General features: G+C 46.7%; 1 protein-coding gene across 1 annotated transcript in view; it reads left to right on the top strand.

The window, feature by feature from the left end:
- The window catches only part of LOC105486957 (natural killer cell cytotoxicity receptor 3 ligand 1), a 32310-nt gene extending 11299 nt beyond the window's left edge, over positions 1–21011 (top strand). Inside the window, 3 exon segments of the mRNA XM_011750146.3 lie at positions 4279–4617; positions 6135–6232; positions 9590–21011. Of these exon segments, the coding sequence (XP_011748448.3) occupies positions 4279–4617; positions 6135–6232; positions 9590–10096 (944 nt within the window). The 3' untranslated portion in view covers positions 10097–21011.
- Positions 21012–22268: the final 1257 nt, after the last annotated feature.

The raw sequence follows: 22268 nt of genomic DNA, 5'->3' as shown, positions 1-22268 counted from the left end.
CTCTCTCTCTCTCTCTCTCCCCCTTCCTTCCTTCCTTTACTTTCTTCCTTACTTTCTCCCCTCCCCTTCCCTCCCCTCTCTTTCCTTTCTTCCTGCAACATCTCGCTCTGTTGTCCAGGCTGGAGTGCAGTGGTGCGATCATGGCTCACTGCAGCCTTGACCTCCTGGGCACTAGCGATACTCCCACCTTGGCCTCTGGAATAGCTGGGACCACAGGCGTGCACCACCATGCCCTGCTAATTTAAGGCTTTTTTTGTTTGTTTGTTTGTTTGTTTAAAGATATGGAGTCTTACGTTGCCCAGACTGGTCTTGAACTCCCTGGGCTCAAGCGATCCTCCCACCTTGGTCTCCCAAAGTGCTCATACAGGTATGAGCCACCATGCCTGGCCTGCTAAAGCATTTCTTTTTATGTTTCTCGCACAGCAGATCTGTTGGTGAAAGGTTTGTCTGAGAAAGTCTTTATTTATACTTCGCCTTTGAAGGAAAATTGTTCTGGATATAAGATTCCGTGTTGGTGTTTTCTCTTTTTAAAGTTTCAATGCTTTAAATTAATTTCACTTCACTCTCTTCTTGCTTGCATTGTTTCTGACAAGAAGTCCAGTGCTGTTCTTGTTCCTCTATATGTAAGGTGTGTTTTTCTCCCTGTGACTTTTTTTCTTTTTCCTTCCTTCCTTCCTTCCTTCCTTCCTTCCTTCCTTCCTTCCTTCCTTCCTTCCTTCCTCCCTCCCTCCCTCCCTCCCTCCCTGCCTCTCTCCCTCCCTTCTTCCATTCCTTTCTCTCTCTCTCTCTCTTTCCTTTCTTTTCCCTTTTCTTTTCTTTCGTCTTTCAAGATGGGGTCCCACTCTGTTTCCCAGGTTGGAGTGCAATGGTGTGATCATGGCTCATTGCAGCCTTGACCTACTGGGCTGAAGCTCAAGTGATCCTCCCACCTCAGCCTCCCAAGTAGCTGGGGCCACACGTGGGTGCCACCAAGCATGGCTAATTTTTGTATTTTTTGTAGAGATGGCATTTCGCCGTGTTGCCCAGGCTGGCCTCGAACTTCTGAGCTCAAGTGATCCACCTGCCTTGGCCTCTGAAAGTGTTGGGATTATGGGAGTGAGCTGCCATGCTTGGCCATCTTTGTCTTTCTAAAGTTGAAATATGATATGGCTAGATGTGGATAGGCATATTTGGATATTTATCCTGCCTGGTATTCTCTAAGCTTCCTGGGTCTGTAGTTTGGTGTCTATCATTAATTTTGGAAAATTCTCAGCCATTATTTCTTCAAAGTATTTCTTCTGCTCCTTTCTCTTTTCTCCTTCTTGTATTCCCATTATATATCTGTTACACCTTTTGTAGTATCCCACAGTTCTTAGATATTCTGTTTTTTTTAAATTCTTTTTTCTCCTTGTATTTCAGTTTGGGAAGTTTCTTTTTTTAAAATTTTTGTTTGTGACAGGGTCTCACTCTGTCTCCCAGGCTGGAGTGCAGTGGCAGGATCTCAGCTCACTGCAACCTCTGCTTCCCAGGTTCAAGCGAGTCTTGTGCCTCAGCCTCCTGAGTAGCTGGGACTACAAGCGTGCACAACCATGCCTGGCTAACTTTTGTTTTTTAAGTAGAGACGGGGTTTTGCCATGTTGGCCAGGGTGGTCGCCAACTGCTGACCTCAAGCAATCTGCCCACTTTGGCCTCCCAAAGTGCTGGGCTTATAGGCGTGAGCCACCACACCGTTCTGAGTTTGGGAAGTTTCTATTAACATCTTCAAGCTCACTGATTCTTTCCTTGTCAGTTTCTTTCTTTCTTTCTTTTCTTTTTTTTTTTTTTTGAGACGGAGTTTTGCTCTTGTTGCCCAGTCTGGAGTGCAGTGGTGCAATCTCGGCTCACTGCAACCTCCGCCTCCCAGTTTCAAGTGATTCTCCTGCCTCAGCCTCCCAAGTAGCTGGGATTACAGGCATGCGCCACCATGCCTGGCTAATTTTGTATTTTTATTAGAAATGGGGTTTCTCCATGTTGGTCAGGCTGGTCTCGAACTCCTGACCTCAGGTGATCCACCCACCTCAGCCTCCCAAAGTGCTGAGATTATAGGTGTGAGCCACCGTGCCCAGCCTCCTTGTCAGTTTCAAGTCTACTGATGAACCCACTCAAGGCATTCTTCATTTCTTTAATGATATTTTGAGTTCTAGCATTCACTTTTGGTTCTTTCTTAGCATCTCCATCACTCTGCTTATATTACCCATCTGTTTGTGCATGTTATCTGCTCTTTCTGTTAGTGCTGTTAACATTTTAATTATAGTTTTTTAAAAGTCCCTATATGATAATTCTAAAATCTGTGTCATACCTGAGTCTGGGTCTGATGTTTACTTGGTTTTTATGTACTTTTTAGCATGTCTTGTAATTTTTCAGTTGAAAGAGAGATATTATGTATCAGGCTTTTATTATGAAGCTTTATGTTAATTTGGCTAGGAGCTGGGTTGTGTTTAATGCTTATTATAGCTATAGGTGCCAGAGATTTCAGTTTCTCTAGTGCTTTTTTCCCTCCTTTCCTATTGTCTTTGAGTTTCCTTATGAACTCCTTAAATAGGGTCTGTGCCTTGTAGCTCTCTCACTTGTAATTTTCTGTTATTATACTGGATCCCTGTTGATGTGGTAGTAAAGTGTTGAAGGAGAATCTGTTTATACTTTTATAATTAATCTTATTCTTTTAGTGGCCTGAGCCCCTGGACTGTGACCTTCAGAAGTGTTTCTTAGCCTTTTCTTTTTCTCTCTTCTTAAGTGATACAGAAAGGCTATAGACAGCTGGAGTTGCCTAATTTTCGTCTCCCAGGTCAGATAAGGCTCTGACATCTTCCCTTGAGATGGAGGGAATAATCTGGGTGTATTTTAAAATGATTACTTCTTTCCATCCCCCAGAAAGAAGAGGAGATTTTTCTTGGCTCTTTACTGTGAGAATCTGTTGGGGTTCCTGGAAGTAAAACTCATGACAGTGTGGTAGCATCCCCAAGACTGGGTCCTGAGGATGAAAACCCATGAAAGTATGGTAGCATCCCTAAGACCAGAACCTGAGGAGGTTTTTATTCTCAAACTAGTCCACACTCATCCTTTACTAGTTTGTCGGAGTTACTGCTTAAGTACTTCTACCAGTTTATGACTCCAGCAGCTTCTGCATGAGGCAATTTTGTCTTAGCTGTAATTTTCTTAATCTCCTTCTTTCTCCAGCTTTCTGAGTCGCAGTTTGCCCTGTCACTTCAATTCTCTGAAGAATCTAAGAAAAGTGGTTGATTTTCAATTTGTTCAGCTTTTGTTCTTATTATAGGGTGGGAGCGATGACCTCTCATGTGAGAGGGAAAACTGGAAGTCAGTAGTGGTTTTGGAAATGGCAGTTTATTTTTCTTTCAGAACTGATGTAGCCAGCCAACGGCAGATATGGCAGATAGCTCTGTGATCATCTGGGACCCGTGATCCTTTTATCTTGTCACTCTGCCATCTTCAGTATGTATCATCCACCTTGTGTTTGGAAATGGCCTATCCATCTCCAGTCATCACATAGTATTCCAAACATCCTGCAGGAAATATGAAGGAGACAGACAGAGAGAAAGAGACAGTCTTTTAAGACATCCTTTTAATTTAAGGATACTTCCTAGAAGTTGCTTTTGCCACTTTTGCTTAATTCCAGACCTACTAGACCTTGAGTTTGCATGGCCAAACGTACCTGCAGTGGAGGTTGGGTGATACAGCTTTAATCTGGATATGTCATGGCCAGCTAAAAGTGCATAGAATAGAAATTGAAGAGCAATTAGCAGTCTCTACCACAACAGTGTTCCAAGGCTTTCCTCAGATTATGAAAGGTGTCTGTGGCACAACATAGCTTAAGAAAACTCTGCTTTACGAAATTGCTATGAGAGTTGGGGTCACAGCATGTCAACACTCGGTTGGCACTGGCACCGACATACCCAGAATATTTAGCCCAAGCTGACTTGCATTCAGTCACTCGCGTGTCCTGAAGGCTTGCCATGGGTCAGATGTCAGGCTGATAATAAGCTAATCCCTCCCTACCCTTCAGGAGTGCCCAGTCTGATATTGTAAATCTTCAGCTCATTGCTGGACATGGTTGCAGCATTATCTATGCCTCAGAGTCCCCATCTTTTAAAAAGAGTGTGCATCCTGTGTTTTTTGTCTTATCTGGCTACAGGAGCAGTGATGCACAGGTGTGAAGGTATGGTAGAAGCCAGTTAGCTTAAGGTGTGGCAGGGATAAAAGGCTGCTGGGCCCAACTCTGTATGACTTTTTTTTCCCTGGCAGCTTCCCCAACCAGCAGATTGTTTCAGGATCAAGCGGTGGTGAAAGAGAATGAAGGCAAATATATGTGTGAGTCAAGTAGGTTCTACCCAAAGGATATTAATATAACATGGGAGAAGTGGACCCAGAAGTCTCCCCATCATGTAGTGATTTCTGAGAACGTCATCACTGGTCCCACCATCAAGAATATGGATGGTACATTTAACATCACTAGCTACTTGAAGCTGAACTCCTCTCAGGAAGACCCTGGGACTGTCTACCGATGTGTGATACGGCATGAGTCCTTGCATACTCCTGTGAGCATCGACTTTATCCTGACTGCTCCTCAGCAGAGTCTTTCTGGTAAGGGTCTTTCTGGACATTTCTTCTCTTCCCTGCCTTGAGGGACTGTAACATAAGACTTATTCCCACACAGCCCGGGGTCTTAGCTGGGGACTGAAGGGGAAGGAGAGAAAGCTTGGACTGGAAGGTCCAAGCTGGGGTCTGGCCTAGCTCAGCCCCAGAGTCAGCAGTCCAGCTTAGGTCCCTACACCTGGGCAGAAGATGGTCTAGAGTGGTGACCATAGTCACCAGGTGGAGCAGGGCGACTTGTCAGCTCATGGCAGCTTCAGGGTTTTGGATGGTCCATATGGCTTGAAATAGGGAACCTGCCAGCTGCTAGGGGAATGGGGACAGTATCCTACCCATGTTCCCTGAGGATAAGGGGCTATCAGGGGCCAGGGACCAGTCCTGCTAGCAGCCCTTCTAGTCAGGCTCTAGGTTCACTGTAAACTGTTGGCTGGTAGGCTGGTAGAGGCTGAATCAGTAGTCTTGTCTTTTTTTGTTTTTTGAGATGGAGTTTTGCTTTTGTTGCCCAGGCTGGAGTTCAATGGCGTGATCTCAGCTCACCACAACCTCTGCCTCCCATGTTCAAGCGATTCTCCTGCCTCAGCCTCCTGAGTAGCTGGGTCTACAGGCATGCACCACCACGCACAGTTGATTTTGTATTTTTAGTAGAGACGGGGTTTCTCCATGTTGGTCAGGCTTGTCTCGAACTCCTGACCTCAGGTAATCCGCCTGCCTTGGCCTCCCAAAGTGCTGAGATTACAGGCATGAGCCACCGCGCCTGGCCAGTAGTCTTGTTTTATGGGCTGTGTCCCAAGATGGGGAGGCTACAGTAGAGTGGTTCTGCAAATGCTCAGTGCCTTCCCCAGGCACACTGGATCCTTAAAACACAGTTCACGGCAGACCCACTCCTGCTGGTGGGGTGGGGCTTTTTGAGCTCATATGCCCTGGTCATAGCTCTGGTCTTGGGTAGGGGTAGCTCTGCTGGTAAAATGCATCTCCCTGGGTCTGAGAGGAGTAAAGAAGGCAGGGAGTGACTGGGGGCACTGAGGAATGTGGTCAGGCTATGCCAGATGGGGCCCAGGATGGTCCTGGGGAGAGAGGAATTATTCTTGGAAGTAAGGACTAGGAGTGTGTGTGGGTGGTGTGTGCAGGGCTGCAGGGAGGGTATGTGTGTCCACTGGGAGTATGAAATGGAAATAACCTTGCATGTATGGTATGAGGTGTTGTCTGTGTGGTATGCACATAGGGGTAGAAGATGGTGTCCTATTACAGAAGGTTTGAAGATGAGGGTGGCACACTTATGTGGTATGTGCTGTTCATCTTCCATATTTTTGGCAAGCGCTACATACACTGTTCGGTGTGTGGAGGTATATGTGATAGGAATGGAGACGCTGAGACATGTGGTAGAGGGCTGGTGGTTAAATCTCTGACAAGGAGGATGACACAACCACACAGATCCCAGCAGCAGTTGTGTGGTTTCTCTGGCCCTTGCCTGTAGGTTTCCTGTTAATATTTTCCTTCTCTCTCCGCAGAACCTGAGAAGACAGACATCTTTTCCACTTATGGGTGGCTTTTTTCATTCATTGCTGCTGGATTGATTTTATTAATTGTTTTGATTCATTGGAAAAAGGTAAGGGGCTCCAAAGCAAAGTTCAGCCCTGTGCCTTGGGCTAGTAAAAAGTTTTTAGGGCGGCTGCTGCCAACCTTACGAGACTCAAGGGACAGGCCTGCTGGAGAGGACTTTGTCAGTCCCTCTTCACCATCAGGTGTTGGGAATGTTGGCTCTGTTCCAATCCAGTTTCCTCTCACAGAGGACCTAGCTGTCACATGCCATCTGACCTTTGTATGGTGGTTTGTGACTCTGGGGTGATGTGTTGTAAAGCCTCCCTCTGTTTCTCCAAGTTACTAAGCAAGTATTATATCTCTGTGAATGAACCAGACTTGAGTGTTCAGACCAGGCCCTGAACTATGTGTGGGCTGCTTGTTTTTCTCACACATTTAGAAACTATGGCTCAGAGAGGGGAATTCCTCATACTTTATCTGATCAGTAACTTACCATCAGATTTCACTAGTTTGACTAAGAATTTCTAACCCTCACTAGGTATTTCTAAACTAAAACATGTTTCTAAACATTTTTATCCCTGACTATGGCCCAAATAGTAAATAAAACAGCTCAAGCTTTAGAGGCCCAAGAGACCTGTGAAAATATGTTGGTTAAAATAGTTTTAGATAATAAAAGGGCCCTCAATTATTTATGGGCCTGTCAAGGCAAAATCTGCACAACAGCTAGTACATCTCATTATAAATACTTTAGGAGAAGTGGAATAATCAATTAAGAAAAATGGCTCTTTTTTTTTTTTTTTTTTTTTTTTTTTTTTGAGACGGAGTCTCGCTCTGTCGCCCAGGCTGGAGTGCAGTGGCCGGATCTCAGCTCACTGCAAGCTCCGCCTCCCGGGTTCCTGCCATTCTCCTGCCTCAGCCTCCCGGGTAGCTGGGACTACAGGCGCCCGCCACCTTGCCCAGCTAGTTTTTTGTCTTTTTTGGTAGAGACGGGGTTTCACCGTGTTAGCCAGGCTGGTCTTGATCTCCTGACCTCGTGATCCGCCCGTCTCGGCCTCCCAAAGTGCTGGGATTACAGGCTTGAGCCACCGCACCCGGCCAGAAAAATGGCTCTTTAAAGTTGGCCATTTAGATTCACAGGACTTATTCCTGTTGGATCTAAGACAATGAGAAAACTGGATAAAAAGTGGTTTTCAAATGTTTCTTATGATATTTGTGACTGTTGTCATATTTCTTGCCTTTCTCTGACTCTGATATTCAGGTGCCATTGAGAGAGGAGGAAGGAAGAAACTAGTTAGGCAGGCAGTTAGGGTGGGCCCTCAGTAAAATTCCTTCAGACAAAAGAACAGCCTGAAAAATCAAACTGCAGATAAGGGAACTTGTACAGGGTGGCTTGCCTAAAACATGCCCAAAGCCACATAGATTTAAAAAAGGCTACACAGGAGACTTGCCAAGACATGCCCACAATCGAAAATTCCATCCCCTGACACATGCACAGTAAGGGGAACAAAGCCACGTGGAGTAACTTGAGCTAAGGGCTTGCATGCTCATTATGAGGATGGGGTGGAGCTACCAGAAATGTGTGCCTTATGCCTTTGTATTCAGCTGTGAAATGGCAACCCTCTTTTGGGCCCCCTCTCTGCAGTGGAGAGCTTTCTTCTTTCGCTTATTAAACTTTCACTTCAACTTCATCCTTGGGGTCCACGTTCCTTACTTTTCTTGGTCATGAGACAAAGAACTTCAGGTGATGCCTTAGGCAACAAGAGACTGCTACATGGTGGTGCATTGACGAGACTAACATTTTGGTGCATTGGCTGGGAAACATTGGAAGGGTGAGTAGGAGCGGACCTCCAAACTCTTTACTTTCATTTCAGAGGCTGCTTGTCCTCAGATTTTTTCCTGAAGACTGAACAAAACACTGGGCCAGTTAAAAGCTTTTCGAGTGGCTGCCAACCTTATGAGACTCAAGGGACAGGTTTGCTGGAGAGGACTTTGTCAGTCCCCCTTCACCCTCAGGTGTTGGGAATGTTGGCTCTGTTCCAATCCAGTTTCCTTTCACAGAGGGCCTAGCTGTCACATGGGCTAGAAGGAGGCCCTGGGGCAACCGAAGGTTTCTGTTTGAGGCAACTCGTCAGTGTTATCTGAAGGCCCCTGGACTAACTAACTCCAGGCCCCAACAGCCCATCACGGTGTTGTCACCAGGACTTCCAGACTTTTCTACTGCATTTTCTTCCTTGCTTTTCACAGCTACTGTGTCTCCTATTCCTTATTTGTATGCAATGTTGTGGGTGTTTTTATAGCCTGGGGAGATAATACTGTTAAGCAAAGTCAGCAAGTGCCTTAGTAACCAGGAATGTAACTCAAATAATTATTGTTTTTGTGATTTCCTTGAGACAGGGGGACTTCAAGATTTCAGCCTAAACCTTTACTTAGGCCCTTTTTCCCCCAATGATAGACATTCATGGCACTGTATAGGGGGATGTTTCACCCCGAGTGAATATCCTTTTCTCCTTTGGGTTGTTTTTCCTCCATGTAAGAGCTCAGCATTGCCCATTGAATTTAAGCGTTCCCTCTATGAGACAAACTAGTTTTTTTCTACTGGACAGCATATTATGGGGACAGCCTATTAAGCCCCAAGCCTCTCTTTCTGACCGCTGCTTGGAAAGAATTTGTAGTCAGTTTTTTCCTAACATTTCAAACCCTACAGTGCCACCTAGTGGGATGGGATTTTTCTTTTGAGAAGCCTTGTCAGCCCTTTGCCCAAAACCTCTAGTTCCCCGATTCCTTTACCTCTTATGTCCCTCATTCAGTGATCAGGCCCCATGCCCTATTTGTAAGCAGAAAAACTCCTTCAACAGCCAGGAGGAAGCCACCCTGGCAAGACAGATTTTAGCCTCAGTGTTATCCCCATTGGAGGGAGAACAGCCATTCAATTTTTACATTATTTTGAGGCATCTGTTCTGCACACAGCTACATTGGCATCTAAGTGAGAAAGGGATCTTATGTTTAGAAATCAATTGGTCTCATTCTCTAGAAATTCATAACTTTGCCCAGGTGGTAGTAAGAGGATGTAAGGATAGAGTTAAGATGTTCCCTTCCTTAAAGGGTCTTGCCCAAATTCAACTACTGCACAGTCTCTCCCAGGGTTCTAGGGAATCTCAGGAGCCTTATGGGCCAAGTAGGTCTAGGAAACCGGCAGGGCAGAGAGCTAGAGCCTTGTGCAGGTGACCACAAGCTAGCTCCTCCGGATTCATGGGTGAAGGTCATACTTGGATCCATGGGCGGCACCTATAATGGTCACCAGGAATCTGAGGAAACAGGAGGAAAGAGGAGAAGGGGGACACCCCTTCTATTTTTCTCTCTTCCCTCAGTCACTTCAGAAGGACAAAGGAGACTAAGGGATGCCTTTTTTCTCTTCTTTTTCTAGATGTGTAACAAATAATCTTCAGCCTATACTCCTCTCAAGTGCATTCTGAAACACTGGAGCTCCTTTGACACTCAGACTCTGAAGAAAGAGCGCCTCGTATTCTTTTGCACTCGGGCATGGCCATCTTACCAGCTGCAGGATGGGGAGGCCTGGCCTCCTGAGGGAAGTGTTAATATTAATACCATTCAACAACTAGATATTTTCTGCAGACAGGAGGGCAAATGGTCCGAGGTTCCTTATGTGCAAGCCTTCTTTGCCTTGCGAGACAACCCAGATCTTTGTGTGTGTTGTGGAATTTACCCTGCTCTCCTAACAGATACATCAGGCAAGTCCACAGATGATAATTCCCCAAAGTCTGAGAAACAAACCCCTAGGGAACACTCGGATGCAGTTCCTGGATGCCCCAGTCCTTCCTCTCCCCACTCTCTGGGACCTCCTTCAGCCACATCATCAACAACTCCAGTTCTACCCTCCCAACCCCCAACTTTACTGTTACCCCTACAGTAAATGCCTGATGGACGTGGTGCCACTAGGGTCCAAGTTCCCTTTTCATTACAGGACCTTGTGCAAATAGAGGGGGACCTGGGCAAGTTCTCTGGTGACCCTGATAGATATATAGAGGCTTTCCAAAACCTAACTCAGGTGTTTGACCTTACTTGGAGTGATATTATGTTGCTCTTAAACTCTAACTACTGCAGAGAAACAGGTAGCCCTGCAGGCAGCAGAAAAATTCAGAGATGAACAACATGTCTTCTCTAGTTGCTCAATAAGGAAAGAAGGTGAGAAAGAACCAGCATTCACATACCCAATAGGAAGGGAGGCAGTGCCCCTTGAACAACATAATTGGGATCCCAGTGGTACCTTAGATGAGTGGCAAATAACATTTTCAAATGTGCTTATTAGAGGGCTTACGGAGGACCAGAGCCAAGCCTCTTAATTACCCCAAACTTTCCATGATAGATTAAAAACTAGATGAAATTCCCTCAGCCTTTTTGGAAAGGCTGAGAGAGGCTGTAGTGAAACATACGTTCCTGTCTCCTGTGAGGGATGTTTATACCTCACATAAATAATTCAACTGAGGGACAGCTAATTTTGAAAGACAAGTTTATTACTCAGGACAGCCCCTGATATCAGAAGGAAGCTAGAGAAACAGGCCATGGGACCAGATAGCACCTTAGAAAACCTCCTGAAGGTAACCACCTTGGTCTTTTATAATAGAGACCAGGAGGAGGCCCAGGAGAAGGAGAGGAAAAAGGCAGAGACTCTTGTGGGCACTTTGTATAAAATCCAGTATCCCCAAGGTGCACCTGCTAGTTGCTACCAATGTGGCAAACCCGGGTACTTCAACAGGGACCACCCATGCAGCAAGAAGAAGCCACCTCAACCCTGTCCAGTATACAGTGGGGACCACTGGAAGGCAGACTGCCCCAGGAGACATAGGTCACTGAGTCCAGAGCCAGTCTCACAAATGGTCCAGCAGGACTGATGGGTCCTGGGGCTTAACTCCCTGGCTCCAGCGGCTCAGACTGTTACTAACCAGGAGCCCCAGGTGATTCTGGAGTTCGAAGGGAGGAAGATAGACTTCTTTCTGGACACTGGAGCCAGTCTCTGTGTTTTCCTCTCCAGTTCAGGCTTTCGTTCCTCCCATAGCACAACCATGATGGGCATCTCAGGGAAGACTTTAACCTGATATTTTTCTCAACCTATTAGCTGCAGTTGGGGAGACCTGCTGTTTACACAGGCCTTTTTAATCATGCCTGAAAGTCCCACTCCTTTATTAGGTAGAGATATTCCAGCATGTATGGGGGCCACCATCCTTATGGCTCCAGGACAAACTCTGCCTCCCCTTAGTGGAAAACAGTATTAACCCAGAGGTTTGGGAAACTCAGGGAAGAAGTGGCTGGGCTATAACAAGTATACCAGTCTGGATCCACCTCAAGGATCCCACTTTTTTTTCCTAACCAGAGACAATACCCCCTGAAGCCAGAAAGTAGAAAAGGGCTAGAAGCCAGCATTGATAATGTAAAGGCACAAGGCCTCCTTAGGCCTTGCCGTAGCCCTTGAAACACCCCAATATTAGGGGTGCAAAAATCCAATGGGGAATGGAGACAAGTTCAGGAGCTCTGCCTTATTAATGAGGCTATGGTTCCGATTCATCTAGTAGATCCCTATCCCTATACTTTGCTAACTCAAATATCCAAGGGAACTAAATGGTTCCCAGTTCTGGACCTAAAGGATGCCTTTTTCTGTATTACCTTTACACCCTGACTCCCAATACTTGTTTGCCTTTGAGGACTCCTCCCATCAAACAACCCAGTTAATCTGGACAGTACTGCCTCAGATTTAGAGATAGTCCCCACCTATTTGGGCAAGTATTGTCAAGAGATCACTTTGAATTATCCCATCCTCAGGTTAAAGTTTTACAATATGTAGATGACATTCTCCTCTGTGCCCCGACTGAGGAAGTTTCTTGAGAGGGCACTGAGGCTCTCCTTAATTTTCTAGCTGGAAAGGGATATAAGGCTTCAAAAATCTAAGACTCAGCCCTGTCAGACTTCAGTAAAGTACCTAGGTCTGGTCTTGTCAGAAGGGAACAAGAGCACTAGGCGAGGAGAGGATTAAGCCCATTTCTTCCCTTCCTCTCCCCAGAATCCTCAAACAGCTGAGGGATGCTTGGGCATTATGGGTTTTTGTAGGTTATGGATACCCAGGTATGATGAAATAGGTTGCCCTTTATATCACCTTATAAAATAAATTCAAGTGGCTAAAACTCACTTCCTGACCTGGGAACCTGAAGGTCAAAAGGCCTTTAATCAGTTAAAATAAGCCTTGCTTAAAGCACCAGCCCCTAGTCTTTCTGTAGGGAAGGCCTTTAATCTTTATGTATCATAAAGGAAAGGAATGGCCCTGGGACTTTTAATTCAAGTTCAAGGCCCAGCTCAACAGCCAGTAGGTTACTTAAGTAGAGAGTTTGACTTGGAGGCTAAAGGATAGCCAGCTTGCCTCTGAGCAGTTACAGTGGCGGCCCTGCTAGTCCCAAAGGCCACCAAGTTAACCCTGGGGAATAACCTGTTTGTACCTCACATAAATAATGTGACAGGCTTGCTGTCCTCTAAAGCGAGTCTCTGGCTAACAGACAGCTGCCTCCTCAAGTATCAGGCTTTGCTGCTAGAGGGATCTGCAGTCCAGTTAAAAATCTGTCCTTGCCTGATCCCAGCCACTTTCCTCCCAGAGGAAACTGGAGAAACTGAACATAATTGTGAACAGATTGTAGTACAACCTATGCCGCTAGGGAGAATCTCAAAAAATTCCCCTAGAAAATCCAGACTGGACCCACTTTATGGATGGGAGCTCTTTTGTAGGACAGGGAGTCTGTAAAGTGGGATATGCAGTAGTCACTCTAAATAACATTATTGAAAATGTGCCTCTCTTACCAGGCACAAGCGCTCAATCAGCTGAGCTGATCCCTCTCAGAAGAGCACTTGAACTAAGCAAAGGAGAGACAGCTAACATTTATACTGACTCCAAGTGTACCTTTCTAGTTCTCCTTGCCCAAGCTGCCATCTGGAAGGAAAGGCACTTCCTCACCGCTAATGGGTCTTCCATTAAATACCGTCAAGACGTCAACAGGCTATTATCCTCAGTGTTCCTCCCATGAGAATTAGCAGTAAGACATTGCAGAGGGCATCAGAAGGCGGTAGATGAAATAGCCAAAGGAAACAGGCTATCATACCAAAGAGCAAAGTCAGCAGTAAGAAGGCCCCAAGGTCCCAATACACCTGAGATGCCTCTGATCTTCCTACATTTCCCTACATAAGGGAAATAAAGCCTCAGTATTCCCCTACAGAGATAGAATGGGCCACCTCTCCAGGGTATACTTTTCCACCCTCAGGATGGTTACAATCAGAAGATGGCAAAGTATGCTTGCCAGCCTCCAGCCAATGGAAGATTCTTAAAATCCTCCACTGAGCCTTTCACTTAGGAAAGCATAAGACATCAATGTGTCCAGAGATTGTTCTCAGGAGAAAATCTACTAAAAATGGTCAAATAGGTCGTTAATGCCTGTGAAACCCTTTTAAAAACAATCGCTTTAATAGATGGCTTCTTCCCCACCACACTCAGAGGATGGAAAGTTACTCAGGGGAGGACTGGCAGATAGACTTCACCCATATGCCCAAAATAAATGGTATTCAATATCTTTTGGTGTGGGTGGATACCTTCATTAACTGGGTAGAGGCCTTCCCATGCCGAACAGAAAAGGCCTCTGAGGTGGTGAGAATACTAATTAGTTAAATAATTCCTTGCTTTGGGCTCCCTAAGTACTTCCAAAGCAATGATGGCCCCTCATTTAAAGCAGCTGCTACCCAGTGGGCCGAGTCTGCTAGGACTTTTGACTGGGTTTGGTAATACGTCACACCCTTTAGCCTCTACGGTGTCGGTCATGGCCCATTTATACAAGACTAATTGCTGGGTCTGTCCTGAGCGGTTTGCTCAGTTCAGCAACACTAAGGAACCTCTTGATGACGTGGTATTTACTGTCTTAGGATTCCCTTTGTTAGCTTTACCTTTAGCCATTAAAGACTTGTCAGGCATAAATGGAACATGGTATGGGAACACTTTCAACTGAGTAACTAACTCCTCCCAGGAAAGCATTTCCTCCCTGGTACCAGCAAACACTTTCCCCAAAGATAAACTTCACACCCTCAGGCTAGGAAAAGTTGGCCAGGTAATAGCAAATGCCTCCTCCTGTTTTAAAAGCAGAAGAAAAGGACCATACCTGGGAGATCTCAAATATTATAACACCATACTCGTAATTACTGAAAGCTCGGAGGTTTGGAGAAAAAGACGTAATAAGGATGATCTAAGAAAATTGGAAGCCATATGCGGGGAAGCTTTCAGAATTCAGCCTCTCCTCCTGGTTGGAAGTCCTGCTGGGAATGGCAGGCTCTGGGCCTTCCCAGACATGCATCCTCATGGAATTCCAGACCCCCTGTATGATGCTTAGTAGTAGTGGCCTACAAATCTGTAGGTAAACAGAACAGGAGACTTGTGGACTGACAGCCCCTGCCACAAGGATTATCTGAGATATTGGCCAGGACATATTGTGTCCCTGGTATTGTGTCCCTGGTCTTTTGAAACTCCATTTGTCGGCCAGGTGTGGTGGCTTGCACCTGTAATCCCAGCACTTTGGGAGGCCGAGGCGGGTAAATGACGAGGTCAGGAGTCCAAGACCAGCCTGGACAATATGGTGAAACCCCATCTGTACTAATAATACAAAAAAAAAAAAAAAAAAAGCCAGGTGTGGTGGTGCACTCCTGTAGTCCCAGCTACTCCGGAGGCTGAGGCAAGAGAATTGCTTGAACCCAGGAGGCAGAGGGTGCAGTGAGCCGAGATTGTGCCACTGCACTCCAGCCTGGGTGACAGAGTAAGACTCTGTCTCAAAAAAAACAAAACAAAAAACTCAGTTTATCAGGTGGACTCTTCTCATTTAGCATGTAAAATTCCAAATGGCATCATGAGTGACTATCCTGAGTATGGATATCCCCATCCCAAAGATGCTCCTATTATATGCAAGAGGGGGAAGCTTCTAAGATATGAGAAAGATCTGCCTGTGTCTCTCACAAGCTACAACTTAGCACTGGCTCTTCAGGGGACAGGGCTTTATTTCTTTTGTGGCTCCTGGCTACACTTAATCCTCCCTAGGCACTGGAAGGGAACCTGCACTATCATGGCAGTGGTTCCTGACCTATTATGTTTAAATTCCACTGATATGGCAGCATCATCTGGGGACATCCCTAACCTACCCTCTTTTCTAGCGAGTGTGCTATCTCAGATGAGCTGAACAAAGAGGTCTATCATTTCCATGCCCTCGTATGGAGACTTAACTGAAAGAGAAGATTGGGTAGGACCTGCACATGACAATCTTATCTTAGAAAAACCAGGGATAGGGGATTCTATAGCTAGAGGCCTCTTCTGGTTTGCTGGTATTCCTGTCCTTGAAAGATCAGTACTTAATATTTCTGTTATGATGCAACGAGGGCAGAAGCCAACAGTAGAAGCCATAGAAGCACAACAACAATCCATAAACTCTTTAGCCTCAGTAGTTATGCAAAATAGACAGGCCCTAGATATCCTTATGGCCAAAGTATGGAGTACCTGTGCACTTTTAAAAAGAAGCGTGTCACTTCTAGATCAACACCTCTAGTCAAGTGGAAGAGAATGTACGGGTGCTTAAAGATCATATTAGAACGTTGATAGATTAAGAGAAAGTGCGGGCTTTAGTCCTAGTTGGCTACAATCCCTGCTGAATGGATTCCAGTCTTCTTTGTGGAACTGGTTAGCTCCTTTATTAGGCCCCCTTTTGCTTGTGTGTTTTGCACTAATGTTTGGACTTTGTATATTCAATACTGTAACTCAAATTGTTTCCACTCACTTAGAGACTGTTAAACTCCAAATGGTGCTGCAGATGGAACCATGCATAGACACGCCATTTTTCTGGGGACCCTTAGACCAATCTCAGGAGGAGCCCTAACTGCTGTAACCCCAACGACGCCCCCTTCCAGCAGGAAGCAGCCAGGAGTGGTCATCGTCCACTTTCCCCAACAGCAGTTGGGGTCTCCACTCCTGAATCAGGAATGAGAGAGGAGGAAGGAAGAAACCAGTCAGGCAGGCAGTTAGGGTGGGTCCTCGGTAAAATTCTTCCAAACAAAAGAACAGCTTGAAAAATCAAACTGCAGGCACAGATAAGAGAACTTGTACAGGGAGGCTTGTCTTAGACATGTCCACAGCTGCCTAGGTAAGAAAGACTACACAGGAGACTTGCCCAGAGATGACCACAATGGAAAATTCCTTCCCCTGAGACATGCGCAGTAAGGGGAACAAAGCCACATGGAGTAACTCAAGCTAAGGGCCTGCATGCACACTGGGAGGACAGGGTAGAACTACCACAAATTTGTGCTTTATGCAAATGAGATGCCCAGCACTCATCAATTTCTTACAAAAGCCTCTGCATTCAAATGTGAAATGGCAACACTCTTTTGGGCCCCCTCTTGGCAGTGGGGAGCTTTCTTTTTTCACTTTTTAAACTTTTGCTCCAACCTCACCTTTGGGCTCCATGCTCCTTAATTTTCTTGGTTGTGAGACAAAAGAACTTCAGGTGATACCTTGGGCAATGAGAGACTCCTACATTGTGGTGCATTGGTGAGACTGTAAAACTATCAGTTTATTGCTGATAACCCCAACATCAGCAATGATGCTTATGGAAAAAGAAAACAAATCCTTTATGATCAGCTGGATTCTGTAGTTGTTTGAAAAGATGACTCCAATCCTTCACCCTTCCCCGCATTCATGTCCATTGCTGTGTAACTTTGCAGTGTCTCCAACCATGTGACGTCTTTCAGCCAACATAAGGAGACAGCAGTGAAGGCGTGCCAGTTCCCAGTGTAAGCCCCAAGAGGCCTTGTGTGTCTTCATTTGCTTCCTTGTGTGCTTCTAATGGTGCTGAGAGAAGGACAGGTCCAGACTAGCCTGATGGAGGATGAGAGATGCTGGCTCCCACATCCTTGTTGCTCCAGTGGAGGCCAGGCTAGATTAGATGACAGCCACCTGACTCCACGTGAGCAAATCTGAGATCAGCAGAGCTGGCAGAGCCAACTCTCAAATACTTGGAAAATACTTTTAATATTTAAAATGTTTTTTAAAGCCACTGTTTTATACGGGCTTTGTTAACACAGCATAAGCTAAGTGCTACAACTCCTCAGGAACCTGAGCTTTGACCAAAAGGAGTGTGGTAGCCACAGAGATGTGCCTCTGAGGCCCCCTTCGAGAGAGAGCCTGTGTGAGGAGTGCAGTCAGCTGACGGGCTCCAGCTGCAGATCTCAGGGATCTGCTTCAGTATTCCAGCTGGTGCCCTGCTCTCCCCGCACTGCTCCTGCCATTGACTGAGCAAGGCAGGAGCTCCGTGTTGGGAGCTGATGCTGGAATACTGAACTACATCCCGAGATCTCCAGCTGCTGATCTCGGGGATCTGAGGTGGCCATGACTTCCTCAGAGTTGTGTATTAGGTGCTAGAATAACATCATTTTGTTTGATGTCATTTTGTTATCACATTGATGAAAAAAAAATCAATTCCCAACCTGAGCCACTGGCTCTGTGGAGTTTGCATGTTCTGCATGGGTTTTCATCAGGTACTCTGGTTTCCTCTCAGATCCCAGAGATGAGCACTTTCAGTAAATTGGGGTGTCTAAATGGTGCCAGTCTGAGTGAGGGTGTGGGTGTGAGCATGCCTTACAGCCGGATGCCATCCTCTCCAGGGTTGATGCCCACTTAGTGCTCTGAGCCACTGGGATAGGCTCTGGCCACCCACAACTCTGAACTGGAATCATTGGGTGAATAATTATTTGTTTTTAGTAATTTTTTTTTTTCAAGACAAAGTCTCACACTCTGTCACCCAGGCCAGAGTGCAGTGGCACAATCTTGGCCTACTGTAACCTCTACTTCCTGGGCTCAAGCAATACTCCCACCTCAGTTTCCTGAGTAGGTGAGACTACAGGCGCAGGTCACCATGCCTGGCTAATTTTTTTGGTGTTTTTGTAGAGATAAGGTCTTGCCATGTTGTCTAGGCTGGTCTCGAACTCCTGAGCTCAAGCTATCCTCCTGCCTTGGGCTCCCAAAGTGCGAGGATTACAGGCATGAGCCACCGTGCCTGGCCTAATAATCATTCTTAAATGTATATGTAAACATTTATTTCAGTGTTAAATATTGAAGTGTTTGGTCCTTATTTAGAATGTTGATGTATTTTATGACCAGAAATACGCTGTGAACTTAATTCTTTCTTATAGCTTATGGGAAAATTGGTTTTGTTCTACATTATTTTATTTAAAGTCATAGTTTCCTAGATCCTACCAACTCCATTAAATGAGGACTTACTGTACTGAAGCCTGAGGCTCATCTTAGTCCTCCCTCATTCCCCCTGCCTCTCCCTTCACAGTCAGCCTGCACTGTGGTCTGAGGCTTTCCCCGCTACAGTCTCTCTCCTTTATCTTTCATGGAGCCACCCCTAAGTACTCACTTGTACTTCTGACTCCATCTTGAAAGCTGCTTCCTGGAAGATCCAAACTGACACAGGGAGGGACTGAAGGATTCGAATGAGGGAAGTAACCCATTCACCGCTTATTTGAGTTGGGGAACTGAAGGACTTTGGCAGTTCCTACACAGAGACAGATGGCAGAGATGACAAGGTTTCTCAGAGAATACGTGAGTAACTGGAGTGACTTTTCCTGATGACCCAGACAGCCTGCTCAAGAGCACACTGTTGGAGCCGCCCTCCTTGGATGGAACTATGGAATGATTTTTATTCTTCTACTTCCCAGGTGAATGGGAAACCAAGGAGACAGTCGGCATTTAACAAAAAGGAATCTGCATCGCAGTCAGAACTGTGTTGCATTTGCTTCTCTCTGGATTACCTTGAAGTTACTCCCCTTCCCGCAATAATAATGGCATTATGAAAAAAACTGGAATTGATCAAATGAAGTCAAGAGTAAACAGAGGAAAGACTACCCAAAGTCTGGTTTGCTTCAGTTGGGGGCTGATGATCTGGGGAGGAGGAGGTTGGGACATATTTGTGCTGCAGGGAACAGTATTTCATGAAGGGGAGGTGTGTGACTAACAAAAGGGTTAACTGGATCCTATAAGCTATAGACAGCTTCTAGGTAGTGCCAACCTGTGCTGCATACCCGAACATTGTTGCTTCCCCCACTGAAGGTAATAAGCTGTGGAGATGCACAGGCACTTTGTATTACTCGTTCCACTCATTGGCCTTGGTGCCTGCCAGGAACTGAGGTCAGGGGAAAGGGAGAAGTTCAAACTCCTGGACCCAGGTTGACCAGTCCAGGCAGCCTGCTCTTCACATCACTCCAGAGTTGAACCTGTCCAGAGTGGAACTAGAATAGGGTGTGGGTAGCACCTGCTTCCCCTCCCATAAAGAGTCAGTGCCCTAGGTGGATAGATCTGGCAGGGGGGCTGCCAATAACCCAGAATCCAGCACAACAAAAGGTACTTCTGGCCCAGCTCCGACTAACCCCACTGTTCTTCCTTTCCCCAGCTTCTTTCAAGCTGGAATCAATCTGTTGTTCTTTGGACCTGAGGTCAACATGACTTTGATGAACGGAATTCATGTCTTCTTTCTAAAGTTATCTGGACACTTGGTACAACACAGAGTGTCTGTTATCTGGGCCTGGGGAGACCTCAGAGGCCCTGGGGAGCCCAGAGACCTGTGGAGTGTCAGGGTGGCTCTCCTCCTGTGAATGCAAGCTCCCTGGGAAAGTTCTCCCTAGAAAAAGATGTGGGGAAGGAGCTCAGATGGACAGAGCCTCCTGCCCGTGGAGAGAGCGTGGGCCCTGGAGAAGCTGCGTGAGTCCTCTCCAGCAGAAGGGCCAGAGGTGCACATTAGTGGGGCTTGGGTGGGTCTCATGGTGACATTGGCTGGAGATGCCGAATCCACAGGTGTTAGGCCTGGGCAGGTTCTAGTGTGTGAGTGGGCTAGTTTTTCTAGAGTAGCACACAGGAAGAGGGTGGCCTGGCTTGCCTTCCCTCTGAAGCTCAGGACTGAGGCCCAGGACACATCTTACACCATTGATATGAGTTGGGGACAGATGGGTAGCAGATGTGCCCAATTGACTGGCTGGGAGAAGAGCCTGGAAGGCAAAGACCTCAGTCTTCCTGTAAGGAGGAGGAAGATGGAGGGCTCACCATGCACGTGGGCCAGAAAAAGTGCCAATGAGGTTGTTCTGACTCCATAGGTGTTTTGGACATAATCTAGGCTGTCACAGAACAGCCAAGCCTGCTGCCAGTTTCCAATCTGGGATCTCAGGTAGCCCCAGGGGCTTGTGGAGTTCCACCTTCCCTTTTGCCCTTGGTCTGGAGACAGCTTTCTCCCTGTGGTGAATGTGACACAACAAGGTGCAGCCCTACTAAAAGCTGGAGCTTGGGTCACTGGGACTGTGTGCTGTGGGGAAGAGGGAGAGGGAAGAGCAGGGCTGTGGCATTAGACAGACTTTGACTGAAATCTTGGACCTGTCTCCTACTAGCTGTGAGATCTTGGCAAATTACCTCCTGCTATAGGCTAAATGTCTGTGTCCCCCTAAAATGCACATGTTAAATCCTAATGCCCAAGGTGATGGTATTTGGAAGTGGGGCCTTTGGGAGGTGATTAGGTGATGAGGGTGGAGCCCTCGTGAATGGGATTGGTGCCCTTGTGTAACAAGGCCCCAGAGAGCTCCCTCACACCTTCCACCATGTAAGGTTACAGGGGAAAGACAGCCATTTAAGAAGCAGGTCTTCAGCAGACACTGAATCCACGGGCACCTTGATCTTGCACTTCCCAGCTTCCAGACTGTGAATAATAAATGTCTATTGTTTATAAGCCACCCAGTCTATGGTATTTTGTTATAGAAGCCTGAATGGTCGAAGACATCACCCTTTCTGATCCTGTTTCCTCATCTACAAACTCAAAGGAGAATGGTGCTTCTCTCATAGTCCTGCTGGGCCACAGTGACACGCGGTACTTCCCTTCTCCTTTTCAGGGGCCCTGTAGTCGAGCCAGCTCTGCACATAGCGTGTGGACGGGCTGGACTGCTTCCTCTGCTGTCATGTGATGACTAATGAATGCAGTCCTGGAGGCTGAATATCACAAACAAAATTATCACAGAAGTTCCTGCCGGGCTGAGTAGCACTCAGGTGAACCTCTTTGTCCCGTTGAGGCTAGTGCCATAGAGAAAGGGTACCCCCAGATGGAGGTAGCACCATCAGTGGGCAAGAACACCTTCGCGGAGGAGGGAGGCTTGATTGAACTGCCTCTCTATGCCTGGAGCTTTCCAGCCCCGCCCTGGGTTTTATGCCTTAAGGCTGGGGGTCTCCCTCAGGTTTGATGGAAAACCTAGGACCAGTGGCCATGATTTTCTCTGCTGAAGTAAGTCTTCTTTGTGGCCAGCAGGTGGCGCTAAGCCCTCAGTTCTGTGGGCTTCACACTCACCAGCAGCTTAAGGTCCCTGGCGGGTGGAGGAAGGTTACTCTGGATGGGGCTCCAAGGATGGTGCTGCCAGCAGGTCCTTATTAGTGAGTCTGGCCCTTCTCCTTGGCCTTAAGGGCAGCCAAGCTGAGTCGCAAGAGCCAGCCTCCTAGAATGCTAGGCTGACTGAGTAGCTTTCACCCCTTCACCCTCTAAACCAGAAATGTGTCAGCTCTGCAAGGAAGGGAATCAGCGCTGGGGACTGCATGGGTGCCAGGAGGGGGCAGCTTAGAGCTCAGACCAGCAGTGACAACTTCCTAGCCCCTTGGCCTTGCCTCTGGAGCCGCCTGGGACAGACCCTCACTGATGCCCTGTCTGCAGGCCTCACACTGTAGCAATAACCTTGACTTTGTCCTGTACGCCATCCATCCGTTATTCATTCATTCATTCATTGATTTTTCATTCATGTAGCACCTACTCCGTGTAAGCCAGCCACAGTGCTGAGTCCCAGTCCCTGACCTCAGGGAGCCATGGACTTGGGGATGGGGAGACAGACCCCTAAACGTAGGCAAAAGGAGAATGCCCATAGCACAGCGGAGGGAAGGGACCTTCCTTTCCAGAGAAATCAGGGAAGGTTTCGAGGAGGCATCATTCGGCCTGGATTTTTATGGA

Source organism: Macaca nemestrina, chromosome 12 (assembly GCF_043159975.1).
Source record: "Macaca nemestrina isolate mMacNem1 chromosome 12, mMacNem.hap1, whole genome shotgun sequence".
Classification (NCBI taxonomy): Eukaryota; Metazoa; Chordata; class Mammalia; order Primates; family Cercopithecidae; genus Macaca; species Macaca nemestrina.
Note: the sequence above shows the minus strand (reverse complement) of the source record. Positions and strands in the feature narration are given on the sequence as shown.